Below are 19,913 nucleotides of genomic sequence, written 5' to 3'. Positions count from 1 at the left end.
TCTCTGTCCCTTTAGGACCACAGTATGCCCATATACTGACGGATGCTTCCAGCAAGATAATGCTTCATGTCACAAAGCTCAAAACATCTTAAACTGGCAATGAGTTCATTGTACTCCAGGGGCCTCTGCAATCACCAGATCTCAATCTAATAGGGGATTCTCCTCAAGTGCAGCTGACAAATCTGCAGCAACTGTCAATATAAACCAAAATCTCTGAGGAAGGATGTTTACCACAGCTTGTTGAATCTAAAACGGTGAAGAAAGAAGGCATGTCTGAAGGCAAAAATGGACCCAACTCGCTAGCGCCAAGACTTACCTGAAAAAGTAGCTAGTGAGTATGTTAAAAATAAAAATCAAATAAGTAGACTTCAACAGATTGTCATAACTTAACCAGCCACATAATCTTCCAAATGTAATGTCTCTGGGTGGTTTAATGAAATCCTTATTGGTGCTGGTGCATATCCAGAACCAATAAAGACACACCAAAATTGGTGACCATTTTTGTCTGTTCTGGAGGCCGAATAAATGGGTAGAAAAACATGGATGTAGAAAATTAGCCCTGCTTTCTTTAGGGTCATGTGATTTTTTTTTACTGTTTCTTTCCAAACCTTGAAGCACATTAAGCTACATACACATTTTGAAATATGTTAATTGGTAAATAAATCCAAATTGATGTAAATAAATCTAATAAATGAAATGAACAGCAAACTATTCAGATGATTTGTAGTTTTGAATACTTTAATTTCAGTAATGGTATCACACACACACACACACCTTTGGGCAACAAATATAAAAGGCACTTGTACTCAGTAGTTCTCATCATTTTTTTTTTACTGATATACACATAAGAAAACCTTTAACATTTATAAAATATCATGTCCCAATTTATTTTAACATTTCTCACAACTGTACAGCTTCATTGAGTTGTAAATCTACAAACCTGAGACACTAAAATGAAAGTAATTACAGGTTTTGAAAGCTTGCTACACAGTAGCAAATTTAAACAAAAAATGCAGGTCAACAGAAATCTGACTAAAATACATTTACCATAAAATATACTAAATATACCATCTTGTCAAGTATGCAAAATATCTGCAACCTATGGCTGATCTCGTTGGTGAAATAAAATGTTTAACATTTAGGATGAAATGATGGCCGCTCATCAGAGGACATCATGGCTCAAAATGAACTTATCCAACCATGCAGCGCTTTCCTGCTTCTTATCCTTTCACACAGCGCTGATATGCAGCCAGATACACACAAACGTGCTCTGAAAAAGACTCCAGTGTTTTCCTTCGGCACACGATCATAGCAAGTTGCTAAACAACACATTTGTGATGAACCATTTCTGTCCGGTGCATTTTTGCAGAGCCAGTTGGTAGCCAAACTCATTGTCGCTGTTCACCACAAGCTCTAGGCATCTCTTTGATTTTCTGTTCTGAATAGATCCTCCCTGAAAAAGATAAAAGCAGGCGAGTTAGAATTGTGCTGGGCTCGAGAAGAGCAATTTGAGCAGAATGCAACTTCCCCTCTCTAAACCCACACTGCTGTTAAGGAATATCAATGTAAGCTGCAGAAGTGCCTTCCTCGTTGGGCCCAACAGATAATGTCAACATAGTTAAAGGCAAAGAATCAGAAAGGATAGAAAACATACTTTCTCAGATTATTGACAAAATGAAAATATGTAGTAAAGGAGGAACTGACTTCATGTTTACATTCATGGCCAAAATTTCAATATTAGGATTTAATAGATAATACAAAACTCCTAAAGTAAGAGGCAGAATATAACAGTCTATTACCTATATGATGGCCAGAGTCAGAACAGAAAGAGCCCATCGGACGACTAAAAGCCCTACACCAAGCTCTGATGAAATGAAGCAGTAGTTACTCGTTACAGTGTTGGGGTTGTCCAAAGAGGAGGCCTTTAGCAGTCAATACAGTGTTAAGAGAGTTGTATAGAGAGAGCTCTGCTCTTCACTGAAGGGGAGCTAAAAGGTGTGGGAGGAAAAATGCACAAGAATGGGACAGCTTAGAAAGACTGTGATATAAATTATTCTTGGTGTTTTTCTACACAAGTTTGGCTTTTCTGTGAAACACCAACAATATTTATAATAAGTAACAGATTCATAGTAAATGCTGCAATCCTTTATTTATGGACCATTATGTCGGGACAACTTGTACCAAATCATTATTCAATGCATCCAGTAAACCACAATCTATTTAGACCCGGACATGTTTCGTGTCTTTAAATGGCCATCCTACAAGAGCATAATACTGATTAACACATTGCACCAATCAATCATAGCATTTTGCCATCTGACAGGTAAAGTCAATCATGTTTAGCACTTAAACCTGTCACCTGTTAGATAGGCTAGGTTCACACTGCAGCCTGAAGTGACCCAATTCAGATGTTTTTCGGATTGGATTGCTTTAGTGAGGTCGTTCCAAATATATGCTACTTGTATGTGATCTCCAGTGTGAACTGGAAATGACCTGAAAGTGTCCTGCATGTGCAGTAGAGAGCACAATAATGTCAGAGACAGAGAGCGTGCTCAGTGTTTGCGGAAGTGGAGCATAGGTTGCGATTTTGAAGTTGTTGTCCAACCGGAGCAGCATATTAACATCTTAGTCTTCATTATAGTCCGTCATGGTTGTTGTTTTCCTACCAACTTGCGCGTATCAGGATGCAGAATAGTAATGCTTGTCAAGTATCAATGATGTTCAGGTCAGATGAATGCGACCCTGGCCGGTCAGATTCAGGTCATGTTTGAAAAGACTGGGTATGTATCGGATATCCGAGTGGCCAGGGTCGCATTTGAAAAACATCCGACCTGTGTTGTTCAGACTGTCATGAAACGATCAGATACAGGTCGCACTAAGGCACAAAAAATTAGGCCACTTTGGGCTGCAGTGTGAATGCAGCCTTAGTTGTGATGTATTAGGCAGTAAGTAGCCTACTCATTTTGTCTCAAAGTGGATGCATCAGCAAGTCATGAGAGGGTGTTTTCTGTCTGTAGTGGTCAGAATCTATCAAATGTGCTGCAAGGGAAGAAAGTGAAAGTTGTGAACTGGCAACAGTGTGGGTGGCCAAAGTTCACTGATGGATGTGGGGAGAAATGCTAAGCCTGTGTGAACACACAGTCAGTGGTGGCATATGACTGCTTGTACTGAGGCAGGTTCTGCTGGAGGTTTCTTCCTGTCAAAGAGTTTTTCCTCTCCACTATCGCTACATGCATGCTTGGTATGAGGGATTACATAAAGTCAACAATACAACACAAGTGATTTTCTGGTGTCACTAAATGTTTGTCCAGGAGGAATGAACGCTGAAAGTCAATGACTTGATGTGATCTGCTGGGTTTCCTTGGATGGAAGCGTTTCAAACTACTTCAAATAATTAACTGAGCTTAATGCACTGTTTGATAACTAGGAACAATTGGAATTCATGTGATAAAACTGAAATGATTTTTTTTAAGTGCCCCAAAATTAGAGTTAATATGAATTGATGTCATATAAATAAACTTATTGAATTGAACTGAATATGAAATACAGTAATTGAAACTAATAAATAAGATAACACAGTCCCTCAGAGTTTGTAGAGAACTGCACTGCAAAGGCGTAGACCAATAAACTTTATCGGTTTATCACCACAACTCAGCTTTTTATTATACATCTTTTTCATACATAAGGAAATGAATCACTTATGCTCACATGCAACCACGACTCACTGACACTCAGCTGCACTCTTTCCTAGTGTCCGTCTGTCCATCCGTCCTCCCACTCAACCCACCCACTATACCCTCTACTCCAGTGGTTCCCAAAGATTTTCTGGGCCTCTCTATGGATTACAATAAAATCCATCCATTCATCCATCCATCCATTTTCTATTCACCCTTTGTCCCTAATGGGGTCGGGAGGGTTGCTGGTGTCTATCCCCAGCTAACGTTCCAGGCGAGAGGCGTGGTCACCCTGGACAGGTCGCCAGTCTGTCGCAGGGCAACACAGAGACATACAGGACACACAACCATTCACACACACACACTCACACCTAGGGAGAATTTAGAGAGACCAATAAACCTGACAGTCATGTTTTTGGACTGTGGGAGGAAGCCGGAGAACCCGGAGAGAACCCACCATGCACAGGGAGAACATGCAGACTCCATGCAGAAAGACCCCGGGCCAAGAATCGAACTCAGAACCTTCTTGCTGCAAGGCAACAGCTCTACCAACTGCGCCACTGTGCAGCCCACAATAAAATCCCCCCCCAAAAAGAAAGAAAAAACATCGTTCAACCAGACATTAACCTATACACATATTTTGTTTTCAAACTCCACTGAAGTTTATTTCACACTTCAGGTTGGAACAAAACAAACTACAAACCACCTTTAAAGTGAAACACTTTTGTGTAACTGTTTTTTTTTTCTTCATTCATCCATACCACTTCCTGCCTTCCCCCCTTACAATGGCATGGCACCCCCTCTAGGGGGCGCACCCCACAGTTTGGGAACCACTGCCTTACTCCTTGCAGGGTTGACCCCGATAGGACAAGGGGTATATAAAGGTCACTGAGGAACAGACAGTGTTCACCCAAGACAGGTTTCCAGAATTTGAGTTAACAAAATTAATATAAACACATAAGCATGAAATTAGCTGGAATTCTGCTTGGGCTGTAGCTTCTTGAATATTGGCTACGTTCACTGATACCCATAAGTTCTTCCAGCAATGACTCATGCTGATGGAGTTGGTGGGAAGGAAAGGTTATGAAAGCTGAAGCAATGACTGTCTGCTTGAAACATATGGATAGAAAATATTGTTTTCTGTTTACTGCCAACATCAGACCTGAATCTGATAATGAAGAGTTGCAAAAATCTTTTCACATGCATGATTAAAATATGCTTCTTTTGTTGTAACATATTTTGTTCTCAGCTCTTTGTTTAGTTGGCCCTGACAGATATAACATTTTCTCAGTCAATAATAAAAGCAGAAAACTAACATTTGCCTGTTGTTTGACCCTTATACAGTATCTAATTAAAAATGGGAACCTTTTAGAGCTACAACAAACTTACTTTAGATAGTTTATTGCTTATGAAGCAACATGCCAGGTTGCTCTTTGATTGCTACTTGTAAATTTCAATTTCATGAAGATAAAATCTACTCTCCCAAAAAGAAATATTTGGTGACAATAGGGTAAGTGATCCCATTTATTTTGAGTATTTCCATAAGAATTGTTCCTGTTTATGCTGTGTTGTTGCTGGTTCTCTCTTTCAAAGGTTTTTACTTTTATTCGCAATGTTTGAATATGTGTGAACACATTAAAGCAGATGGAAGTATTCTGTGAAGCAGACAAGGACAGAATGAAACTCAAATGTTACTGAATCTATTTTGAAAACTTGTCTGTCACAGTGTTTACTGGCTGTTGTGCCTCTTGTGATGTCATTGACAAAAAATACACAAAGAGAAGCTATTTTTTCTTTCCCGATGTGTTTTTTTTGTCAGGTTGTATTTTGCAAAATTACGCAGTGAAATGACTCACTTCATCACTTAGCTGTTTTATTATTACTGTAAATTACATGTACATAATGTTATTGAAAAAATACACTACAGTAACAGTTTCTTTTAGAAAATATTTTTAAAGGCTTTATTTTAATTTGTCTTCAGTATCGTATTAGAAACTAAGAAGGGTAAATACATACGTTGTCAAGTGGAAAGTATAATTTTGTTGTACTATGGTGATCACATTTTTAAGGCTGATCATAGCAGAACAGTTGAGTTTTTCTTAACATAGACAATGTCACCATTTACAGAAAGATATCACGTAACAAAAAGAAGTCATTCAGAAGGATTTCATTGCACAATTTTCCTATTGTTCACAAATTTACCTTGTCAGCTCTTATTTAAAATTTTCCCCCTCATCTTTCAAGAGTTGAGATATAACTTTTCAAACGGGAGGAGCAAGTCCAAAATAAAACTGAATGACTCTCAATCTACACAATGAAATGCTGAGTTGCAGCTTTGTTCCTTTGTATATACAATACAAATCTCCGAATATTTACTGATCAGTGAACGTGAGAAGATCTAATTTATGCTACAGTCTGTGGGGTTAAAGCTGGATTTTCTGACTACCTGATAGAACAAAGGGTATTTGTATATAATGAATAAAAAGGCATCCCTGCCAATCGTACAAGTCTGACTAATCTGCGTGCACAAATATACGCATTACATTCATTCTGCAAAGCACAACTTAAAGTCAATCACAATAAGTGGATTTTGTGGAGACTAAAAGAAGTGAAACAATCTTGCAGCTTTAATGGAAAAAGATTGAAATATCTCGAGTCATGAAGGTTTTTATGCAGACTGGTGTGGTATTTGTAGCAAGATCAAATAAACCCTCTCTTTTATTTGCAGATCTTTCTGTTTCGTGAAGTTGCTTTGGCTGCATCAAAGCGATCTATTTCCGTTCCAGTTCAACACTTTGCACATGTGCAGTCACAACCATGTCAATAATTGATGCCACATTTCAGAGACATGATAAGCTTCAGCCTCGCTGACACGCTCCCATAGCGCTTACTGAATTATGCAGCGTTAACTAAAATAAAGATCAGTGTGAAGATCTGTGACACCCGAGCTCGAGCATGAAAAACCTTTTTGCCGATGACGGTGTAAAACCAGGCAGACAAATGAGTGGTGGCAGTGCAGCGTTGAGAAGGTCAAAAGGGGGATGTTTTTGTTCTAAAACAGGCCTAATTTCAAAGCACTTACATGGAATAAGTCACGTCTTACTGCTAGAGAAACGGAAGCCTGTGATTACTGCGGCAATGACAAACTTCAGAGGCCACAGAATATATGTACCAGCTTAATTGCTATTATCGGGTATGCAGCGAGGTGTCTCCTGGTTCTGTTAAAATAGCTTATAGTTTCAAAGCTTGAAATCTCAAATGTATAGTTTCAGTGACTCACAAAATAAATGGCTCCATAAAAAGGGAATCCTATATTTTGAAGCACCGTGTGCTTCAAAATATAGGATTCCCTTTTGTTCAAAACGTGGGGACAAAGTAGCGGCTAATAGTCCGAAAAATATGGTAACGTGGAAAGACATTTCCAGGGAAGGCACTGCATTAGCTGCCGCTTCTAGATTAAAGTTATGTCTTACATGCCCGATGTTGAGAAGCTGTCCAGTGATGTCCGTCAACAGAAGTCACATTAAACACATAAGAACACAATACTGCCATATTTAGTAACAAAGTAGTTGTTTTCATAAATTGATTAGTGATTTTTGTAAGTATATATTTAGAATGACACTTAGCGATATTACTGTGTTTCGTTGCCCAGGATGGTTGCGTGTCAAAAGAGAAGAGGATGCTGCTATGTTTTACCCTTGCACTGACTTGCTTGGCATTCGCACAGAAATCAAACTTAAACTGTATTAATTTAATTTTATATAGTTACCTTTTCAAAAGGTTGCTGTTTTATTTTATAACTGCAGGTTGTGTTTTATTGCACTCCGTTTGTTGCCCAGATAAGGGGCACGTTATGCACTTTCGTTTTGTTGTTTTTTCGATCACACACTTTACGGTGATTATTTACAAAGAGCGATCGTTATGCAAACTGCATTTGGGAGCAGATTTTCCCAGTTCCAAGAGAGAAAAAAAAAGACCCTTTCCCTGTCGATCTTCATGATAAAATTGTACATCGTACAACAGAGTCACATGGTGTGTCATTCTTTCCAGGACGCACTGAAGGGAAAATAAACATTTAATCATAAATACTCATGAATGTACGCACTTAGTTGTTTTGACATAAGGCTAAAATAGCTAATATAAACACTTAAAAGTCTGTTTTGCCTTCATTACTTTAAATTTTTTGCGGCTCCAGACAGATTTGTTTTTTGGTCCAATATGACTCTTTCAACATGTAAGGGTTGCCGACCCCTGGTCTAAGCTAACCTTGTTTTTCTTTTTCTTCCCTGGAAGGCTGATGTGATTGGCCAGTTTGAATTGAGAAGGCGAAAGTGTAGTAGGTGAATGTAGTAAAGTTGACAGCATGTTTTGGGAATCATCACCTGAGTAAAGAGCCAGTGGAGCTTCATACGTTTGGCTGCCGCGTAGCTACACTCGATGAGGCGTGGCCTGCCATTTACGTCCACCAGGCACTTGTTGTCGTCGTCATCAACAGTGGGACTGAGCAGTCCGACAAGGAACTGCTGGTTACTGGTGTAGTACACATTCTGAAAGAGAGACCACATGCTAAAGTGAAAAAGTGTTTGCTCACCGTTGACATTTAGCTGCTCCCTCACCCAGAGCTCCACATGCCCATAAAGGTGCTTAACTGTGCAGTAAATGAGGCTAGGTCATTAAGGATGAAACAGACATCTAAGGCTAAAAATACCCCGCTCCTGGGTGAATAGAAACATAAGAAAGGACCAGGTGATGCAAACAGGCTCTTTATTTATTCAGGATAGGAGAGAAAAATAAGTAATTACACTCGCTCCGTTGGAGTTTTCTCAGTTGTAAGTTTTCTTACGATAAGCTGGAAAAAAGCTGTAAATTATTTGCAAGAGTAATGCAAAACTGTGTAATGTATTTACAATGCCTGCCACAGTCTAACGTTGTGCTTCAGAGTAATTAACAATACATTCTTTGTGCTAAATGAGTTTATTAGTTCACTCTTGTGTGGAAATTTAAGATCCAGAAGGATCCAGAATTTAAGATCCAAAGAGTGTTTGACTTTACAGAAAATCTCTGGGCTTCATTTTTGTGGTTTAACAAAACGTATAAAGAGAAAATACTCAGGGAAACTTAAAGCAAAAAGTAGTAATTTATGTGGCAGAACTTTATCTTCTTTTTCTATCTCCCACTCATCATCTGACGACCCCACATATTTAGCAGATGACCTGCTATAAGGGCGTAACACGCCTACGATGATTGGACCACTGTATCTAACTGTGCACTGCTGAGAGCCGGTAAAATTAGCTGCCCGCCTCCACCTCAACCAGCAAGAACAGTCAAAGAAAATTAATAATAATGTCACAGGGAACCTTTTCATGCATACTGTGTGCTTCTAATTTACTGTATATTATTGCTCTGAATATCCTAAATATGTCTTTGGATTTAAAAAAAAAAAAAGACAGATGAAAGCAATGGAGTCATGAACATACTGACTGGTTAGTAAATTAAGCATGACATGGAGTGAATAAGAAAAATAAGCTATATATTATAGTAAATGTATCATTCATAATATACCTAGAACAATTTAGAGGAGTACTTGCTTATTTTCTTTGGCAGCAAAAAATGTGTAGATATTCTTTCACTCTAATCTTATTTATCACTCTTTGCCAAAAGAGCCTCCTTCACACTAGACTTTTGCTTTTAAGAGGCAGCAATGAGCAAGCTGTCTTTCCTGTGGCTTTTGTCTTATGCTGCTCATTTTTGGAGTAGCTCAGGGTGCCGGGCCGTGTCTGACGTTGTTGTCTATTGTTCTTGGCTTTAAGACCATGTTTTTTTGTCATACACTCTGCTGACAATCTGCAAGCTTGGCAATACTCTTCCCTCCATGTGTGGTGTTTCTTACAGCATAATTATCTCCTTTGTTTGCAACCACTACTTAAACACAATATTTGAGGTGTTCTCAAAGCTTGCTCAAGAAAACGCTACTTATATTAACACATTTATGACATGCTACAAAAAAAATATTGTAAGTGTTTTCTTGGAAACAGTCGAATCCCCGACCGATGACAGGAGGTCCTTTCTGATTCTGAGGTGGGAGAAAATGCAGCGAGCCCCAGTCAAAGCATGAAGCCAAATCTCCCCATTCTCAGTGGGAACTCCCATTGATAGCAGATGCCAAAAAGAGAAAGCACAAGAAAACTTGTTCTTGGCGCAACTTACATTGTTTTGCCTTGGGCAACACCCTACATCACCCACAGCAAAAATCTTCACTGGTGTGAACTGACTGTAGATGCATGAGTCACTTGGAGCAGAAAACATGTTCAAAGAACCAAGAAACAATATAAGTCTGGCAAGGGGTCATGATTCAAACTTCTGCTTTGGTTCTCAGTCTAAAGTAGTGAGACATTTAGTCAATGAAATCCAGTAGAGGTTATACAAATAAATCAAGACAAGAAAAACATATTCAACATTAATATAAAGTCAGACTGTCATTGAAATAATAAGGGGTCTCTCTAATCGTCTTTTGTTTGTTCAAATGTTGCCTATCATGCTGAACCCTAATCAGAGGAGCTAATAAAGTGTCCGTGAAAATAATAGTTTTGAACTTAATTTATAAATGTGGATTGTGATACCGTTCACACTGTTAGTGACTGAAGCTGTTAAACTCTTAAAAGTACAGATCATAGGATATATATATAGTGGTTAGCTTTGCAGAAGAAGGTTCACAAATACTGTTATAAATTTCTAAATTAATGTAACATGTCCTGCTATGATCAACATGAGGTAAATCCTTCATTTCCAGGAATAACCAGATACATTTTGACTACATAGATAAACTGTGAAGCTCCACAGAAACTCAGAATACAACAGAGGGAGGATGAAACATTTACTGGCAAAGATGTCTTTCTGATATGATATCCGCAGGCAAACCACTGTTAATCTGTTTTTATTTAAGTTAGGAATCATGTGTAGCAGTACATGTAATGTGGTTAAAAGAAAAATCCAAAGATATCTCTCTTTTGTATCTGGTTTGTTCACTTTCTGAACAAAACGGAGAAAAAGTTTTGTAATCACCAAACAAGGCTGTAAGTTTGAATCCGGTTTTAAATCTGCACCACTGTGATGTCATCAACACAGGTGTAATAAGTCTGAAAATGTGTCCTGCAGATTCCTCCGACTGAGCAGAGATAATGGGAGATCTCTGTCTCTAGGAAAGTTTAACAATGTCTGAAAGCAATCTGTTCAGATGTAATGGGATGGAACAATCAATATGAGCTGGAAGAGGCAGGAGAAAATAAATGATTATCATGCTTTGCTAACACTTAAACTCCTGGTTATTTAGCTGAAATATATCCTGAACAAGCGGTTCAGAGATTTTAGGACACCGAGTAATGAGAACTGAGAAAAAACCCGCCTCTTATAAACAAGTTGTTATGATCTCCAAAACAATGGGGCTGAAATTTAGTCTAAATGTTATTACTCTCTTATAACGCTCTACTAAAATCACATCTTCTGACAGAAAACTGAAAACAACACAATAACACTTTTTTAATCAAGTTTATAGTGAGTTTTCTTGGAAAAAAAAAATGCTATTTCCATTCAGAAAGTCCTGAGAAGCTGATTATGATATTTGGTTAAATGTTACTGAAAAGCATAGAAGGTTTTTTTTTCTTGATTGTCTACTGATGAAGGCAGACGAAAAAACTAAATGTATATCACAGAAGAACAGAGAGAAAGAAAAGAATATAAAGGGAGGGCTCTAACCTGTGGTGTCATCCCATGACACAGATACAGGATGGGGACGTTGTCATTGTCGGGTCCCTGGTCCAGACACAGATCGTTCTTCAGAGAGTTTCTCAGCTGACAAAAACAAAGCATACATAAAAAAGAACATTGCTTTACAGAGGTATAAAACTGTGACACTGTTTGACCAGATACCTGTAACAAATATTGTAACAAGTAATACATCCACTTCTGACGCACTGTCTAATTTTTTGCTCTACATACTGGGTGAAAAGGATAAATAGATGTTTACTTCATAAATCCACCCCTCTCCAGCAAACTGCTTATTTGTCACCTGAATCAACAGTCTGGCAGCAAATAAAGCTATCCAATAGGACACAGTACAAAATGGAAATGAAATAACTAAGAAAATACTCGTTTCAGGCAGCAAATCACTTGTTACTTTATTATAAAACTTATTGAGATTATAGTAGTCTTTGAAAAAAACAAAAACAAAAAAATAAATAAAAAAATCAACTCTTACTGACCCCAGTAAGGGTTGCCTTAAAATCCTGTGTAAATAAGAGATCATCCTCATAACCATTTGTTGAAAAGCAGATGTGTTTTAGATGATTCTAAAACAAACAGGCCCCAGTCCATCTGTTTAGTTAAATAAGTCTGAAAAGTCGCAATATAATTATTTATTACGTTGTCATCCATAATTCTATCAACAAATCACATAAATGAAAAATATAAACAGAGAAAGAAGGGTAGACCAAGAAAATTTATTATACCATGGGGTCTGGGAGAAATGAAAAAAAAAAAGAGTTTGTAACATGTTACTTCAGATCCTGGGTGGGATTTACTTTGTAAATTATCAATGCATTATTCCCCATCTGATTTGGAGGGATCATTAAGTTTTCAGCAGTTCATTTTAGTAATGAAAATGTTTCCAAGAATGTAGAAATTTTGCAACCACAGAGGCAAAGAAAGCTGTTCATTCCGCCCACCTTTGCTGTGATTCATATAATATAAAAATTGAATAAAAATTCAAAAGTACAGAAGAAGCTGGAGTGGGTAAGAACATCTAAAATGAGAAACACATTCAGAATCTGCTTAAAGTCAATTTTGCGTTATAAAAATGCAAATCAGATGAGATACGCTTCGTGAACATGACTCAAGTCTTTCCAGGCCCAAAGGAAAATTATTCATGCTCGTCATGACAAAGGTCTCCCTGATTGCAAGGTAGAAAGTGCACAGTGGGAAGCTCCAGGGATAACGGTTTTAGAGGAGAGAAAAATAGGCAAACACAGGCGATAATAAAAACACATCTGGGAATGATTTCAGCTCCCAGCTTGCACTGGAGATAAATACTTCTATCCGATAATCAGCAAACCCACAGCTACCTTCACTGCTAGGTAAACAACACAAGACCAGACATTTTGAATGCAAGGGAAAAAACAGCAAACAAACAGAACTGATTGACAGCTGTGAATGCATAGCCACATTTAAAACCCATTTGGCCTCCTGTAATGAATGCTGTATTTCAATGAAAGGTTTGAATGATGCCTGGTGATAATGGAGGTTTAAAACAATCCTTCAGATTTAACTTAACTGCTCTGACATCGTCAATGCAAAAAACAAAAACATGTTTGAGTCAAAATGACAACTACATACATTCACCTTCCTGGGACAAGGATGGAGAGTCGGGGTAACTGAAACCTGGAGACGCATGATTACATGTCAGGTTAATAAAACCCCACAAAACATTATGACCAGAGAAGGTTAAAGTAACTGCTATGGTTGTTCTAGATAAATTCTGTTCTGGGCATAACTAATAATTAATCACTCTTATTTTCAAGGAATAATTTCATTATACACTTTCTGAACATATAAATGTAAAATACTTTAATAATTTTATAATATCTATTTATCCACATTAACCAAACTAACAATTTACCTAAAACTGCTTGCATGGTCATAATAACCTAGAATAAGGTAACATTTAAGAGGAGAATGTTTCCTTAAACTGGTACTTCTGTTTCATTTTATGTTTATAATGCTTCATTTAAAGCTGCAAAAAATCCAAGAGAAAAACAATGCTCGACAAATAGAAAAAAAAAATAAAAATCACTTCCAATTAATATCACAAGACAGGTTAGCATGACAGAATTATTTCAGTTTAGTTCTGCGGAAATCTTAAATAACAAAATGTCATCATGGATTATAGTAAAAAAAAAACAACAAAAAAAACCTGTTCTCTCTTGCATTAAATGAGGTCAACATTCAGCAGCACGTAACAAATGCTAAAGCCGTCCTGACCGACTACAGACCATCAAACGCCTGTGACAAATGTAGAATAATGAAGTAAACTCAACTGAACAAATTATTCTAAAGACACCAGTTTATTCTCTCTCTGCGTACGGTAAGTCCACTGCATGTCAGTTTGTAAAATATACAAAAATATCCAAAGGACAGAAAAAAATCTCTGCTTTTACAGTGCTGTTTGTATGCCAGTCTGTGTTAGGATGCGTTGTATTGATGCAAGGTGGGAGGACTGTGGAAATAAAGCTATTTGAGAACAACTAGAAATGGGCAAATAGAAGCGCAGCCAGCTTGTCCTGCTGGCTGTCAGTATTTCTGTCAAATTGACAGAAATACGAAGCCCTTCAAGGGAATACATTTCACATATAAAGCTAGATTTGGTTAATTTATCTTTTCATCAATGCAAAGAACAAAGAAATCTAATCAAAACAAGCAAGCAAAGCAATGTAAAATGTGCAGTAAATTTATGCATCATCAAAGTAGCATGGTGGATTTAAAGGATTTGCTTGGGCATAGCTATAGGCATGTTCTGGTTTATTTTAGACACTGGATTAAAGCTGTGAAGGAAAGGAAAGCTTACAACTCCATATGCGATGGTGTCGCTGTACATCCTCATCTCAGGGTAGATGTTGACCAGGTACCAGCGGAAAGTTTTGCACTGCAGTCTCTTCCTCAATGCTTTTCTCTCTGAGATGTTTCCAATATCAATCCCTGAGTCCTGGATTCAAAGAAAACATTCATACACAAAGACATGGATATGCATGTACAGACAAAACAAAAAAGTTCAAAAGGTTTGCCAAGAGGCAAATCATGTAACATATCAGTAAGAGGTGTTTTCCACTAACTACGTTTGTGTTTCTTAAATTAATTTAAGTTTTTTTTCCTTTACCGACATGAAACAATCTATTAACCAACTGCTGAGTCAAACAATCCCCCACCCCTGGCCCAGTCTTATCGTAACACCATGAAAGTAAGTGAGTACATTTGCTTTGGGTGAATTTAGATCCCTTCATATAACTTTAGAGGCAAAATTACCTCTTACTTTGCAGCATTTCTTTCCGGTTAGCTCACACTTTCATCGTCACAGAAAAACAAAGAGAAAACGGACAGTTCTGAACGTGAAACACATTCAAGAGTCTTGTTTGAGCTAAATTTTTTCTGAGTGCGTGTTATTTTTGTTTAATGATTTATGGAAGGCTGGAGATGTGCTTAGTTAATTTTATGTCTGTAAAGCAATTAGGAAAAACAATATGACCCTCTTCCTTGATTCCTTGCTTGGCCCATGATTTATGCCACTGCAAACTACAAACAGCATCTAAACCACCAAATAGATTGGTGAGCATGTCCAGTATGGAGGACCGTAATTATGAGTTTGATTGTGAACAACACCAGGATCATATGTGTCAACCTCTGGAGCAGGATGCACTTGATGTCAAGCATCACATCTCTCAGAAGAATTTGCATGAAATAAAGAAGTAAGAAACTGTGCAGCTCTGGTCAGTTTTGTCAGGAGTTACAGTTTTGCACTTATCGGTGTAAAACACCGTAACTGCATATTAGTTACAGTGTGACCTGCATTTTATTCTTTATTTCCACAAATGTGGATATAGATGTACATCTTTTGACAGCATTAACTAAATTCAAAAGGTTGCCTGTTTAAGAAAATAAAAATAAAATGCCACAGTATATAGATGTGTATGTATAACACAATAATCAACTAATCTTAAGGGTTTCAGTCTGTTTTTATTCTATTTTCATTAACCCCCCCGCCCCCCAAAAAAAAAATCTGGTTTTATTTGAGTCCATCAAAAAGAGCAACTTTGAGGTTCTCTGTTGCCGAGTGTCGTTGCAAACAATATCATTGGAGCATTGACCATGGCTCCTGCACACTCACTGTCCGACCACAATCCTGTCCATGTTAACGGCCCTTGTGAGGGACAGACCGTAATGGAGATGCTCCAATGTCCTTTGAAATTTTTATGTGAGAAGTAGGCGCTATGTCAAAGTAACTTTGGTATTTTGCTCATCCTCCAGAAATGACCTACTCCTGACTGAAAATAACAATTGAGGACTCTTTCAAGGCTCTTTAATTGGAATGAGTATGTTTTAATTAGGCTTAGCATATAATTGCCATGTACCTTAAGTTGAAATTGGATTTAGCTGTAGTTTCTATTCCTTCTCCTTCTTATTAAGGGATCCATTTTTCATTGTGCAATCAATTGTTGTTCTGTGTTGAGTCAAACTAAAGTGGGTGTAAATGTTGCTGACAAAGCTTTCTGATGCTCTGAGCTGTTCAAATGGGACCTCAGATGGGTGCAAACTTGAGATGAACACTGAGTATATTTGTGCTCTCAATTAACACAGATGATTTTTGTGTGTAGTTAGTTCATGGGACCGTATGGGACCGGGGCTAAAATTTAAGCCTTTTGAGTGGAGCCTCTGTTAAATGCCTCGTTATTGACTGAATGAATTGCCTGCAGATGTTCAATTCGTTTATTTATAAATTAGATTTACATAATCAAACAAATTAGGAAGAGGAAATAGACTCAGCCAGGAAACATTTTACTTCCCCTTGAGGGCATGCGAAATTCAAAACATTGGGAGAATTTTTTTTATGACTAAATCCAGCTTAAGATAATATAAAAAAAAAAACCCACTACCTATATATTCTAAGAACACAATAAATAAATAAATATCAAGATGTGGAGCATAACTAATGCTGGGATAACAAGCATTTGTTTTTAAATATGGATTGGTATTTCCATATACAATCTTAGATATTCACTAAATTAAAGAACTTTATATGATTAAATTAAATCAGGAATAACTTGGTTTTATTAAATTAACTTTAGTTTTTGGAATAATATGAATTAGTTTTTAACCAAGTCACAGCTTTAATCCAGTTTCCTTCCCTTGATGATCTGTCTGTGTTTTATTATCAGCCTCCAGCATAGATGTCTTTATTGTTTAGAACATTTCATTGCATATTAAGAATCTAGTTATTCTGAAGCATGAATCTAATTCAGAGCATTCTGGAAGTGACAAGAGGGTCTTTAAGAGGCATCAGGGGCCTTTTTTAAGAAAACATCTGAGATTGGATGACAGCTCTCAACCTGTGACCCTCAAAGGATGTGGCAGCAGAAAAGAGTTTGTAACTAATTGCTCCAGTTTCATTGAGCTGTTTTTGGTATTTTACTCAGTGTATTGATACAAGCAGGTCTATTTCTTAAAGCCAAGACTAATTGTTTAAGGTTTCAGAAACATAAAATCCAAAAAAATATCAATAGCTTACAAACTAAACGACAGCTGTGACAAAACCATTCAATGACGTTTGTTTTATGACATTACAGCTCACACTGTGCAGCCTATCTGCACAATTTGTTGACGCATTTGACTTTTCAATCCTTTTAGCCAGTTTAGATTTGAAATTTGAATAAAATGCATGCATGCGCTGGATAATTATGCTGCCCATAAAAACTGTGAAACGTCATAACAGATGGCTCACAAAGGACATGTGATGAATGCAAAATCTAACACATTCAGGGTTGTTGCTTCTGGTTTTCACAGAAGATAAAATTTCTAACTGAATTTGGTGGTTTAATAAAATAAACTGATGTAATCCATGTTTTGTCTTTACTGGTATTCTGCCACATTACCCCTGCTTTGCATTTATTCCCTTGGGGAAATGATAGTTCTGTCTGTGGGGTTTTAGAATGATATTAAAGGCTATCTTTAATCTTAAGCTTCACATCATGGTAGATTTAATTACTTTGTGTGTTTTCTGCACCAGGAACATCTCATAATAAGACAGGAAATAAGGTATCCTGCAGTTTTTAAAGAGATAAATCCTACAGTGGCAAAGAGAATCTTATACATCTTTGTTTAGTAAATAATGACATGATAGAATCTGTGGTGTTTTGTTTAGAAAAGTCATTTCATATCATATCCTTTAAACAATATAATTGCGGAAAATAATCCTGTGATAAAAACTAGTTAACAAATTTAAACAAGAAAAATCATTGCTTCTTTTCAAGTAGTACATCCAGATAAATAGGATCAACTAACAAAACAGAAAACTGTTGTATTTCAAAACAGAAAATGCATTATGCGTTATCTTATTGAAGAGCCAGATGGAGCACATTTTATCTAAACATCCTGTACCTAAGGTCAAACGTTTTCTTTCCTCTTTAGTTCTTCAGAACAAAATGCACTGGAACCAAATAATTTATACTCATTTACAAAATTTTTAAACAAAATCCTTCTAGATTTCCTCATATTTAATCACTTGGAAGTGCAGATAGCTTTGCACATACCGATGTCAGAGCTTTTCAGTAAGAAACAAACTGTTACTTGGCATATATTCCACTTACATATTTTATTTGTAGAAAGTACACACTTTCTGCCTGCAGATAATTCAAGACAGTCTTGTAAAATATTAGGTTCATCACATTCTTATCCTCATGATAATCTCAAAATGTTTATGTTACACAACCTTGTGAGGTTGCACTTATCTGAATGCTGTACAATGCAACCTTGCAAGGCCATATATAAAAGTTTTTAAATAAGACTGAGCCTAAATATTTCCATTAATTGGTAATCTCATTTTGTTAAATTTCAAATTCCAATAAAATTTGAAGTAATTCACAATTATTTGTGGATTTAGAGAATGACTATTTACTCCCCCAGTAATAAATATTGACGGCTGCAGGTTGAATCCCACCTCCCCAACCAACAAGATGTCGCATTAGAGTAAAATCATTTTATTGCTACTCACGTCCAATTTTAGCTGGCAAAATTCACCCAGATTGAGCTGCAGCTACTATTTTGTTTTCATCCTTTCTGTTCAATATCTCTTCTTTCTTAGGATTTAATAGGCGACACAAACATCCACAGTTCTGATGCAAAGATGGACATCATTTTAGTAATTTACAATCTTTTTTAGTTTGCAACTTTTCTCGATTTACAATTCAAATATGACTTTTAGTCATAAATAATGGGAATGAAAACAGTGTAAAATATTTTCTTGCAGAAGGCTCCATGTTCCTGAGGCACTCAACAATCTGTAGGGACCACAGCTCACATGCTGAAATATCAACAAAATGAAAAATGAAAACCAGATTAACACAATTACTCACCTCAATGGGGACATTCCAAGCCATGTAGACATGACTTTTGAACTCATCCATCCAGACCTCGGCTACCCTGAGGGCGTTTCGCCGAACGTGAGACGTCAGATCCTCTGTGTACGGCTTATGAGCACGTTCAATGTGGGCTATACGAGCACAGGGCAGGACCTCCACACTGCCACCACACTGCCACACCTGGTATAAAAAGACCATATAAAGACAAGTCAGCGTAGGAAACTTCAGGATGTTTTTATTTAACACTAACAAAAACAGAAAATCACTAAGATGTCTTAAGTTTATGCAAGAAAGTTTTAGATTTACTGTTGTTTGTAGAAATTGGGAATCAAATCCTGATTGTTGCTTTGATGTAAATGCAGTTTAGGGATGTCCTATAACTCAGTATGCCACTCAGTGTCAACAGTGGAAGCATGCCTGGACTGCTTAAAGCACGCACTGGTTGACAAGCAGCTGCCCTTCATCACCTCAGACACCCGCCATGGCCCTGCCTGTGAAGAGGGACGCGTTGTGCTGGAGAATGTAAATAATCCCAAAGCAGACGAGGAAAAGCCAATACCACTAACTCTTTACATAATAAATCTCTCTGGGATGTTCAGGGAAAACAGGGAAGAAATCTCTACAACTTTACACACATGGGTGTAAAGAAATGTTAGTCTTCAACTAACATTTCTTCCAATAAGATTTTAAGAAGTTTTTTTTTCTTTTTTTGCATATTATGTGAATTAATATGCATATTATTATGCATTCCCAGTGTGATAAATGCTCCAAGCACTTTCAATTAATATGCAATCAGACAACAGTTTGGTTGGTTATCTCTTTACGAAAACCCACTTAAAATAATTGCATTCTTTTGCTTTTTATTACATTGTTACATACTTCAGCATCCCAGTCAAATGCATTTAATCCCTTTCTAAAAAACATTTTAAAAAATCCTTCTTCAATATATAAATACTAAAACTTAGAGGGAGCCAAGTCAGATCATTAATTAGGAGGATCACAAAGCTCTTGATTAGAATATAAAGAATCTAAATGGTCACTTAAAACAGTTCACAAAAAGCTA

General features: G+C 37.1%; 1 protein-coding gene across 1 annotated transcript in view; it reads right to left on the bottom strand.

Moving 5' to 3' along the window:
- Window positions 1-717: 717 nt before the first annotated feature.
- The window catches only part of galnt18b (UDP-N-acetyl-alpha-D-galactosamine:polypeptide N-acetylgalactosaminyltransferase 18b), an 86,632-nt gene continuing 67,436 nt past the window's right edge, over window positions 718-19,913 (bottom strand). The window contains exons 7-11 of the mRNA XM_044096508.1: window positions 18,845-19,030; window positions 14,290-14,427; window positions 11,427-11,522; window positions 8,057-8,221; window positions 718-1,453 (exon numbers count right to left, since the gene is read on the bottom strand). Of these exons, the coding sequence (XP_043952443.1) occupies window positions 1,307-1,453; window positions 8,057-8,221; window positions 11,427-11,522; window positions 14,290-14,427; window positions 18,845-19,030 (732 nt within the window). The 3' untranslated portion in view covers window positions 718-1,306. The remainder of the gene's footprint in view (window positions 1,454-8,056; window positions 8,222-11,426; window positions 11,523-14,289; window positions 14,428-18,844; window positions 19,031-19,913) is intronic.

Source organism: Gambusia affinis, linkage group LG02 (genome assembly GCF_019740435.1).
Source record: "Gambusia affinis linkage group LG02, SWU_Gaff_1.0, whole genome shotgun sequence".
Taxonomy (NCBI): domain Eukaryota; kingdom Metazoa; phylum Chordata; class Actinopteri; order Cyprinodontiformes; family Poeciliidae; genus Gambusia; species Gambusia affinis.
The sequence above is the reverse complement of the archived record's forward strand: the minus strand, read 5'-3'. Positions and strand labels throughout refer to the sequence as shown.